The 10,696-nt window shown below is 36.8% G+C and overlaps 3 protein-coding genes across 3 annotated transcripts in view; 2 read left to right on the plus strand and 1 right to left on the minus strand.

Moving 5' to 3' along the window:
- Positions 1–10: 10 nt before the first annotated feature.
- Positions 11–2,962, minus strand: LOC100175397 (phosphonoacetaldehyde hydrolase-like). Its single transcript, XM_018812767.2, has 5 exons — positions 2,401–2,962; positions 2,021–2,160; positions 1,114–1,234; positions 759–884; positions 11–392 (listed from the first exon to the last, which is right to left on the minus strand). The coding sequence occupies exons 1-5, from the start codon at positions 2,488–2,490 to the stop codon at positions 219–221; spliced, it is 651 nt and encodes a 216-aa protein (XP_018668312.1). The 5' UTR covers positions 2,491–2,962; the 3' UTR covers positions 11–218.
- Positions 2,963–5,688: 2,726 nt separating this feature from the next.
- Positions 5,689–8,769, plus strand: LOC100182402 (60S ribosomal protein L18a). The gene is made up of 5 exons (XM_002122329.5): positions 5,689–5,819; positions 6,734–6,849; positions 7,271–7,420; positions 8,108–8,261; positions 8,639–8,769. Exons 1-5 carry the CDS (start codon positions 5,802–5,804, stop codon positions 8,735–8,737), a joined length of 537 nt encoding a protein of 178 aa, XP_002122365.1. The 5' UTR covers positions 5,689–5,801; the 3' UTR covers positions 8,738–8,769.
- Positions 8,770–9,908: 1,139 nt separating this feature from the next.
- LOC100184876 (exportin-T) overlaps positions 9,909–10,696 on the plus strand; it is a 14,469-nt gene continuing 13,681 nt past the window's right edge. Inside the window, exons 1-2 of the mRNA XM_018812953.2 lie at positions 9,909–10,042; positions 10,376–10,489. Of these exons, the coding sequence (XP_018668498.1) occupies positions 9,968–10,042; positions 10,376–10,489 (189 nt within the window). The 5' untranslated portion in view covers positions 9,909–9,967. The remainder of the gene's footprint in view (positions 10,043–10,375; positions 10,490–10,696) is intronic.

Here is a 10,696-nt window from a genome sequence, read left to right on the forward strand (position 1 = left end):
GTAGGTGTCCATCTTCCCCACCCTACTATATATACATGGCTCCTCGTAGTAGCTGGCATGATGTGTATTGACACCCGTGTTATGACTACTGTCGTTTTCCGGCCACGCGAGGATAAAGTATAACTTATATTCATTCATTCATTTCGGCAGAATATCTCTTTTAGTCATGTAGCCCATTCATGTCAAAAAATGTCAACAAAATAAAGTTAGATATAATATCATACCTTAATAACCGATTCAATCGGCCAAACACCCAAATTATTTAGGTTTTGGTAAAGCATAAACGGCGCTGGTCTGAATCCCATGTTATTTGGTACCTCGTCGCCTGCCACTGAGCTGTCAGGAGAATATCCTTGTTTCTTAGCCGCAGCAAGAAGTACGTCTACCATGACCTGCAGATGTTAAAATGAAATTTGAGCACAGAGACTTCAAAATTGTTGCTTTGAAATTTTGACTTGAAATTTTTGACTTGGATATAGGCCTATAGCTATATATAGTAGGGTGGGGAAAGATGGGACACCTTTTTAATATATTTTCTCCTTCAATTTGGTAGTAAACAAACATTCAACGATTTTTTATAAAACTTTATCCTCACAGCTCCCATAGATCGTTGTTGATTGTTTAAAGCACGATCAGGATATTTGGTTATTAGGTGTGAAAGGTGTCCCATCTTCTCCCACCCTACTATACATTATATTTGTTAACGATAGGCAACAGTTCTTTGAATATACATGACAAAAAAATTCAAAAAAATTAACCTTGGTAAAACCCGTCGAAGATCCAATTTTGATCTGATTGTTCTTTAAATAGTTAATTGCATCTGCGGTGCCTGGTAGCAGGGTAGTGTATTGGTCAAGTACTTCAAGTTGCATTGGTACAAAGTCCTAGAAAGAAACATATATAAATATTTTTTTGTATTTTCTGTGGGTGTAACAGCCACGCTTTTTAACAGACACCCTTTCCCACACCTTTATCCATAGCGTGTTTTAACAACTGTTTTTTTGCTGTTAATTCCCTTCTCTTCGTTTTTTTTAAATGCCATGATCTTCGCTATTGTTTTTGAAGAAATAGGTAAAAATTATGTTATGTGTATGGTTGAGTTGGAACTTGTACCTTAAACATTGCTTGTACATCTTTACCGTTTACTTCTGGATCGGGAGCATAACCTTTCGCTTGCTTCCATCTTTTAGATACATCTTCAATTTCGAGTATTTTACCAATATGAAGATCTTTCCTGAGACGTCGTTTAAACATTTACAATCAAAATTTGTATAAAGATAAAGTCGCTTATATGATCTAAAGGTATCACCAGAGTGCCCAAAAAACGAAACAGCTTCTAAAAATAACGCGTTCTGAAGTAAAAAATCGGCCGTGGGACAATGCATGGGATTTTTTCGCGGCATTCTGGATTTTTCGTTGGTGTATGCCCTTTTGAGCATTTACATTCAAGGTAGAAAAGTCAATTATTATGCCATGACTTAAAACAGCGCTTTACGCCCCATGTGTTACTTTAATATTGTTTCGCAATCGTTGAATCTAAAGCGCTCAGTGATATAATATCGATTTGTATCATTGATCTAAAACTGCATGCATTTTTAATGCGCGTTTGTCTTGCGCTGGCCGTAAGGTTAATGCAAAATGTTGTTGTTTTTCTCTTGGTTTAAAAAAGGTCATAAAAGGGTTTTATGTATTTTCTTCAGTATAGTATAAGAGTAGAGTATAGTACTGTGGGGGAAGAAGGTACACTTTTAGCAAAAAATACCCAAATATCCTGACCGTGTTTTAAACAATTAACAACGGTCTATATGGAAATTATATAGGGATACGGTTTTATAATTCTTTGAATGTTTTTCTGTTTACTAGCAAATGGAACGAAAAAATATAATTAAAAGGTGTCCCATCTTTCCCCCATTCTCGATATCATATTTACATCGTACTGTATATGAACCACACTTCGGCCACATCACTATCAATACGTATAAAACTGTAGAGGAACTACATCTGAAAAAAGGTTTACCACCTTAGACCCATAGGTAGCCGAGCCTCTCGCATAGATATAGGAACACCATGTTTTTCAAAGACCTTGGCGAACACAACAGCTGGTGCTAGTACATGCGCATCAGCAGTAGTTCCACTCCAGTCTAAAATAACTGCTTTTACCTGCGAGCAACAAAACAAACATAAATAGTAGGCTGTGGTAAGATGGTACATGTTTCTATTTTTAATATAACGTTCGTAGCCCCAGGACTCGTTGTTTAATCTTAAAAACCACGATTGTATGCGTGCAAAAGGTATTCCATCTTACCACACAGTATTGCATCTCATGGCAAGAGATTGTTACGCGCTACTAAAGAGATTCTGCTGTTGATTACATCCGTATAAGTTCAACCTATCGCTTACTTTGCCAGCATACGGTTTTCTAGGTCCAAGTCTCTTGAAAAACGAAGTCGTGCCAAGTTTGGCAATTCTCAATGCTTCTTTGTTCGCCATGCTTCAAGTTTAAACACAGTCAAGCAACTTGGCTTACTAAGCAGTTAACCCACAGACTGCAACACCAGTTATCTAAATAGCAAAGCAACCAGGTTGCCGACAACTATTCCTGACTTTGCAGTTCTGCTTTGTCCACTCGATTTGATAATAATTTTGTTAAACATTGACTAGCAGTTCCATGCTCAGCTAAATATTCTACTCAACCGTTATGCGAGTCTTGTTAGTCTATGTGCAAAAGCTACATACGGGAAGATTGCTATCTTTGTAACCGTTTACTAGTTTCCTGCATATGCAAACCGCAAACTGTAATATGACAATGACATGTGTAACTTTACACCAGTAGCTAAAGGAACGCGGAAACATAGTGTTATGATTGCAGTTGTTTGAAATACATTCAAGCCACATTAAAGGCGGGACATATGCTGCGGAAAAAGTTGATATATAGTAGGGTGGGACATACTTTTTCATTTTATTTTCTCGTTCAGCTTGGTAGTAAACAAAGAACATTCAAATAAATGCAAAACCGTATCCTCACGACTCCAATTGTTTAAAACACGCCCAGGTCATTTAGATATTATATCCTAATGGTGTCCTGTCTTCCCCTACTTTACTGTATATTGGCAAAGTTCCGTTCCAATCAACGCCCGTTTGAAACGAAGCAAACGCAGCCCGTTCTATACTTTGGTGTCAGTAAAAAACATGCCACTTAGCTGGTTTGGCCATATATTGCTTACCAGATTAGCGCTATGTATTTTAATAGCGGGTTTGCAGTGTAACAGCAAATCATTTGGTGAAACATGAAACGCACTGAGTCAACAGTACCCGCCTACCGTTGTGTGTATTCAGCAAACAGGATGAGCGTGTACAATTGTTGAATTTACTTTGGCACAATACAGGCCTACAGTTATCTGTACTGCGGCAGGCAGTATCAATAGGGATTCCTTCTTCAAATTCCAAGGAATGTACGCAGGGTACGAAAATAGCTTGGTTGTTTTCAGCCCGTTGTAAAGATCCCGTTGAAATCGATGATGGCTTTCACTTAACTACCGCTTATTTTCAACGCTGCGCCTCAACGTAAAAGAAACAAAGGCATGACGAAGCAATTCCATTATGCACTGGTCCACGTCGAGCCAGCGGTTACGTATGACCGAGTATCAAAGTGACTGCTTGTATTACCGTTTCCAGCTATATTAGTATTTGCTTTGATACGTAGTTGAGCCCATGATCAAGTAAGCGCTATATCTCAAGTTAGGATGATACGAAAGAACCTGTTTTTTTGCAATTGTTTCGACTTGAGTGAAGATATATTATAGGATGACTTGCAAGTTTAGCTACAGCGTTACACCATTGTCCGTTCTAATTTAAAGCGATGACGTATTTTTGGTAGGCGTAATTAATTTTAAAACTTAATCGGGCAGCATTCCCCTGGCAGATGGTTGTTATTATGAATACAAGCACTTTGCCGATCGACCGGTCTATAGTTGTAGATATATCCAGCAGAGTATAAGATGCTTTTAGGCGTGTTGTAAGTCTTTTGGCAACGTTGATAATTTGCACTGGTTATATTCAAACTTGTTTGAATTTTAGCTAAAAGGGTTATACGCGCTAATGAGTAGTGCACTGTTGCTGGGGGGCGTAACAATATGCCAGTCTAAACTGTACCACATTTAACTTAGAGACCAACTAGGCAACGACCTAATTAAAATTGCTGATTGAAACGTAACTGTAGCCAGGTAAACCTGGTGCTTATTACCAAGATGTGCTGACTCATTATTTCAGGTGATTTACTTAATAGCTTATGGCGGTACGCGGTTATAGGTGTAGCTGTCTATAAACGTATACCTTGTTACTTTGATAAATAAGATTTTTAAAATCTAGGTAGGCAATGTTCTTATATATTATAGATTGTGTCATTTCAGTTTTTTATATGCCATGTTACTTAGCGATATTTGTCTGTTAGGGTGAGACGGTTCCGTTTTCATACTCTTTTATCGTCTATAATTCTGTGTAGTAAACAAAGAATAATTTTTTTATAACCGCATCCTCACGATTTGAAACAGCATTGTTAAAAAACGATTAGGAAATATTAAATGTTATGCGCTAACGGTAGCCACTTTACCGTACTATAGTAATTGTAACTAATTGTAAACGATATTTTACAGCGTTCCAAGAATGCTGGAAGTTCGTCACGTGTAAAGGCGACAGCTCCGAGAAAGGTATTCCATCATTTATTTATTGTTTAATGCACATGATCATAGCACCACATGCTATTAAAATGTAGATATTCAATTTTCTTATTTTTCAGGCGGATGAGGGTCAGCAGCCCCGCCTTCCTACTCGGTCGCAACCAGCGAGAAACCGCCAGTTATTGTTGACCCTCCACGAGTACAAAGGGGAGGATGAGGTTAAACTCAAACATGGATGTCACCAGTCAACGCAACTATTTATAATTTTCAGTATTAACAACGTATAATTTTATACGAATCCAATTTTTAAACTGTGTTTTACCGAACAGATTCTTTTTGTATGAATTTTTAAAAACGTTGACTGGCGATTAAAAGCCCAGCTTTTACAGAATACTGTATAACATTTTCTTCAAATGTATAAACGCACTGGTAAATTGTATTCCGTCAAAGCTGGCTTACCACGTTGAACCAGTGACTGTGGTAATCATGGCGTCAACAGCGAATGAAGTAACAGCTTTAAAATCCTCGTGATGGAGCTGTTGTGGAAAACTTGTTGTCGGTCATGGTTTACCCTGCCTGGTCTTGTACTTTTCAATGTAATACATTTTTATACCAATTGGAAAGTTTTGTGAAGTATATTGAACCATACGTTTTAGTTAAGTCAGAGCAGAGTCCGTATATCTAAGTAAAAATATTTACAAATGTATTTCGTGGATTATAATTACAGACGACTCATACAGAAGTAACCAAGACTACATTATTCATATAAAGATTTATCAATACAGCTAACGGTGACACATGGCTCCATTATTGGTCGTAAAAAAGGAAACACTTTCAGAGATAAAACTGTAAAATATATTCAACACTTTTTTTATTCAACACTTTTTGTAAAAGCCTAATTGTTACTCGTCACATATTATCTAATAGTTAAAACGTTTATCGTTTATGGTTGCGGGTTGTATTAAAATTTACTTAAAAATCGACGTTTTATTATGGCGTCCCCAATTTGCTACCGAAAACTTTGGCGAAAAGGTCCAACCTTTGACCTTTTCTTGTCAAAATTACCCACAATTCAGTGCGTCAACGTGATAATTTCTTTTCTAGCTATATCCCAAGCCAAGTAACATGAAAGCGAAGGGAGAGGTTAGTTTAAGTTTAATATGGGGATGTAGGCGTCTATTCATTCTATTCATGTTATTTTTCTTGGTATTTATGTAAATGTTACCTAGAAGGTTTATCAATGCATCACACAGGCGCTGAAATGTGACAAATAAATTACTAAAGGTCTAAAAACCTTGTAGAGTTTGATATAAAACTCCTAAATTACTATACGATAGTTTTACATAGATATGTTTAGAAATAGCTTCAAGTGTGTATTATATATAATCCTATAGATGCCTTTTTGACGGACAACTCTAAATACCACAATACAGCACATACAGCATATACAGCACATACAGCATATACAGCACATACACGCATGGCATATAGAGCACATACACGCATGTTGTATACAGCACATACAGCATATACAGCACATACACGCGAACATCATGTTGTAAACAGCACATACAGCACATACAACACATACAGCACATACACGCGAACATCATGTTGTATACAGCACATACAGCACATAGAGCACATACAGCACATACAGCACATACAGCACATACACGCGAACATCATGTTGTATAGAGCACATACGGCACATACAACACATATTCAGCATATACAGCACTCTATAGTATACAACATGATGTTCGCGTGTATGTGCCGTATATGCTGTATGTGCTCTATACAACATGATGTTCGCATGTATGTGCCGTATATGCTGTATGTGCTCTATACAACATGATGTTCGCATGTATGTGCCGTATATGCTGTATGTGCTCTATACAACATGATGTTCGCGTGTATGTGCTGTATTGTGGTATTTAGAGTTGTCCCTTTTTGACTGTAAATATTCAAGGTTATTGCTATAACATATTTTTATACCGAACACTTTAGAAAATGTTTAAAATGTGCATCTTATACTAACCCCAATGTAATTTTAGCTCCAAGAATACAAGGTTGTTGGGCGTAAACTGCCATCCGAGGCAGTCCCCAACCCACCTTTGTACCGAATGCGATTATTTGCTCCAAACCACATCGCTGCCAAATCAAGATTCTGGTAAGTCAGTTTTGGCATGAAGTGTATATTACACCTATTGTGTGCATGTATAAGTATCAGGTTTTGGCTGCTGGGTCATATTTGTCAAAACCTCAACCCTTGGTTGACATAACAGACTTGTATAAATTAAAGGTGACGGCAATACCAATGCAAGTGTGTAGAATGTAGTATATAAGTATAACACACTATTTTTACCCTAAATTACATGATCTATTTTTCATGATCGATACACACATCTGCACAACGATTCAAATGCACTCAAGACTGCTGTATTTCCATAAAAGGGACAGCAATACCAATGCAAGTGTGTAGTACCATAACACACTTATTCCATCAAAAAATACCTGATCCATTATTCATGATGATCGATACACACATCTACACAACGATTCACATGCATTCAAGACTGCTGTATTTCCAGGTATTACATTTCTTACTACAAGAAGATTAAGAAGAATGCCGGTGAGATATTGCAATGTAGCAAGCGATCCGAACCACGACCTGGTCGTGTCAAGAACTTCGGTATTTGGTTGAGATACGATTCTCGCAGTGGAACTCACAACATGTACAGGTAGATTAAGTTGCGATTAGTTAGGACGGGTGTCTCTAAAATATGAGCGAACAGCGCGAACAGCTGAAACAGCACGAACAAAGATCTTTGAAATACTCACGAACAGCGCGTAGATTAAGTTGGATTAGTTGAGGACTGTGTTGTGAATAGAGTCCAGGATGCAGTTACACTGGTTGCATGAAATACTTAGATAAAGCTTCCTGTGTGGTTTCGCCCAAATCTGGACTTAATCCCAGATTCTTAGCAAGGACCTTACCCACATAGGATGGTCAGGGCTGAATTCCAAGTTCAGAGTTTCTGATTCAGAGAATAATTAATGATTTGCTGTTGCAATCTTGGTTCAGTTGTATTAAAAATACCAAAAAACAGATCTGGTAAACTTGATATGATTTAACAGACACTGCAAACAAAATTGATTACTATGTTCATACTTCATACCTCGCAAAATATCTTCAATGTTTAGAATAGCTACCTTTACTGTCTGATTTATGTATATCGGATCCCATTTTTTTAATTCATGTTATATCTGATTGAATAATTACCTAAACATTTGCACTAACACATACAAATTTTCAGGGTTTGGAACAGCTACCTTTACCTGTTTAATTCCTAACACATCTCACATTAGTTTGATTTATCTGAATAGGTGCATAAATGTATGCAAATAACACTTTGATATATTTCTAGAGAGTACCGTGATGTGAAAGTAGCAAGTGCTGTTACCGCTTGTTACCGAGACATGGGTGCTCGCCATCGTGCCAGACCTGGCTCCATTCAAATCATGAGAGTGGAAGAAGTGGCTGCTAATAAATGCAAGCGAAAGCATGTTCAACAGTTCCATGTAAGTTAATATATAATGATATATATATATATATATATATATGTATATATATAAACAGTGTTGCAGCCACCCAAAAAGCCTAACACCCCCACCCTGGGTGCGACACTACATGTATATATATTGAATCATTTTTTAAATTGTTTTGTTTTTAATTGGATTATTGTATATTTGAGATTTTTGACATTCTAGTTTTGATAAAAATATGTATCACTGTGTAGGTATTGAATTCTTCATAGATAGTTGTATGATAGACTTGTTGTTAAATATGCGTAAAATATACAACAATATTATGCTCCAAAAACACTTCTCAATATTAGATGCCAAAATCAGATTAGGACGATTTTAAAACTATCTAAAACGCATTTGTTTTCTTTTAGGATTCCAAGATTAAATTCCCCATGCGAAGAACTGTATTGAGCAAAAAGCAGCAGAATGCACCGCGTTTCACAACCAACAAACCAAACCTGTTCTTCTAAGAATTGAGCAGAAATAAAACAACTTTATGAAATTGTGTGAACATAGGTCAAAATTTGACCAGAAAGGATTCCATATTTAGATTCTAGATGTTATGATATCATGTTTTGATTGAAGTATTATTTAGATGAAGAAATGTAGTAGTACAGAAAGTTTTACGAAAAAAAAAACTGTGTAAAGTAGGTTAACTGTAAGCTGTTGATTTTTTTACTCTTCGTTTGTTAAAAAAAGAATCTTTTTGTCTTAATGGCGCGCTGCCCGGTATTCCTCTACCATGTAGTAGGCATAGATGCCCATACCTGTTTATTTATCCATGATATAAGAGTAAATAGCTACTGAGGGAAAGTTTGTTAAAAAAAGAATCTTTTTGTCTTAATGGCGCGCTGCCCGGTATTCCTCTACCATGTAGTAGGCATAGATGCCCATACCTGTTTATTTATCCATGATATAAGAGTAAATAGCTACTGAGGGAAAGTTTTGGACTGTATTTATACAGGTACGTTACAATAGTTAAAACGAAGCAGATTGTTTGGACATTTAAAGCATGTATCCAATGTTCATACAAACTTATTTAATTTTAAAAGTTAGCATTTTTCTAGCAAAACATGTAGTTCTGCTTGAGAAACGTGGCGTGCTTCGGCGAGAAACCGAATTGATTTCTATGCTGGTGTACAGCTAGCGCCCACTACGTAACGTAAACACGTTACCCACGATACGTCATGAATGAAAATACATAGCGCATGTGCGATGTGTTACATCATTCCATTTGTTCGTATAATAAAGGAATGCGAGAATGGAGTAGCGTTTAGCTTTTATTGTCATGATGTATTGTAGAACAGATTGGAAAGAAAGGATTCATTTATTCTAAATGTGTAGGGAATTTGTTTTACGGTACCATGTCTGTATAAAAGGGCAGTTTGAATTAGGTGAAACTCAATTTTGTTACTTAAACTGAATTGTTATTTGGTGCGAATAATATTGGTAATTTATTAAGACTCTTCTGTTACTTCTGCCACCAGGCATAATGTGAATATTCTTTCAAAAGCTCGTTTGACACGAATAAACGTATTCCCTGATGAAGTCTTGTGGATGGCAAACGAAACGTCATCCCTACGTTTTTTTTATACCAGATGAGCATTTGACAGTAAATTAATAAACAATTTTTTTATTTACCAGCTGTGTTTATAAAGAATGAACGTTGATTCGGTTTTCAAGGTGAAGAAGAGTGAAACATGCTGCATGCGACTATGGAACCTGATGTGATCAAAGGCCTCGGCCCATCAGCTGATCAATACACACACTCAAAGGTGATTGCTTTTAACATATTGGACTTGTTGTGCTTGACTGTTATTTCTTATTTGTAACAATGATAATGGCTAACTAAGAATGCTCAACTTATTGTTAGTGGTTATAAGGGTTAGCAGTAAACTAGTTACCCTTAACTATACTAACCCCCATGACCAGTGACCACTAACCCCATTTAATTCCTAACTAATAACAGCTAGCACAACTATCAGCCACACTTCCCACCATCCTAACCTGTAAAGTATTTTGGCCATTATTTACATGGTCTTTACACATTTACGCCTACTTGTAACTGGTTGATTTTTTTGCTTTAAAATAGTATTTTTTGTTTTCAGGCCGTAGCATACTTCGAAGAGGTCAAAAACACAAACCATGGATTGGAGGTTTGTGCAATTGCATTAGCACAGGGCTCGTATAAGGAGGACCATGTCAATTTCTTTATGTGGCAGGTGGGCATTATATAGTAAAAACAAAAACACCTTTCAAGGGACCCCTTTAAATACCGCAGTACACCAGTGCCTCCAGTGCCTCCAGTGCCTCCAGTGCCTCCAGTGACTAGTGAAACTAATGTATCGCCACGTTTACATTGTTTTGAACTAAACGAAATAGTAAATGTTTATGACATCATAATACATATTGAAACTGTACAAGAGATA

This window comes from Ciona intestinalis, chromosome 8, assembly GCF_000224145.3.
Source record: "Ciona intestinalis chromosome 8, KH, whole genome shotgun sequence".
In the NCBI taxonomy this organism is placed as follows: domain Eukaryota; kingdom Metazoa; phylum Chordata; class Ascidiacea; order Phlebobranchia; family Cionidae; genus Ciona; species Ciona intestinalis.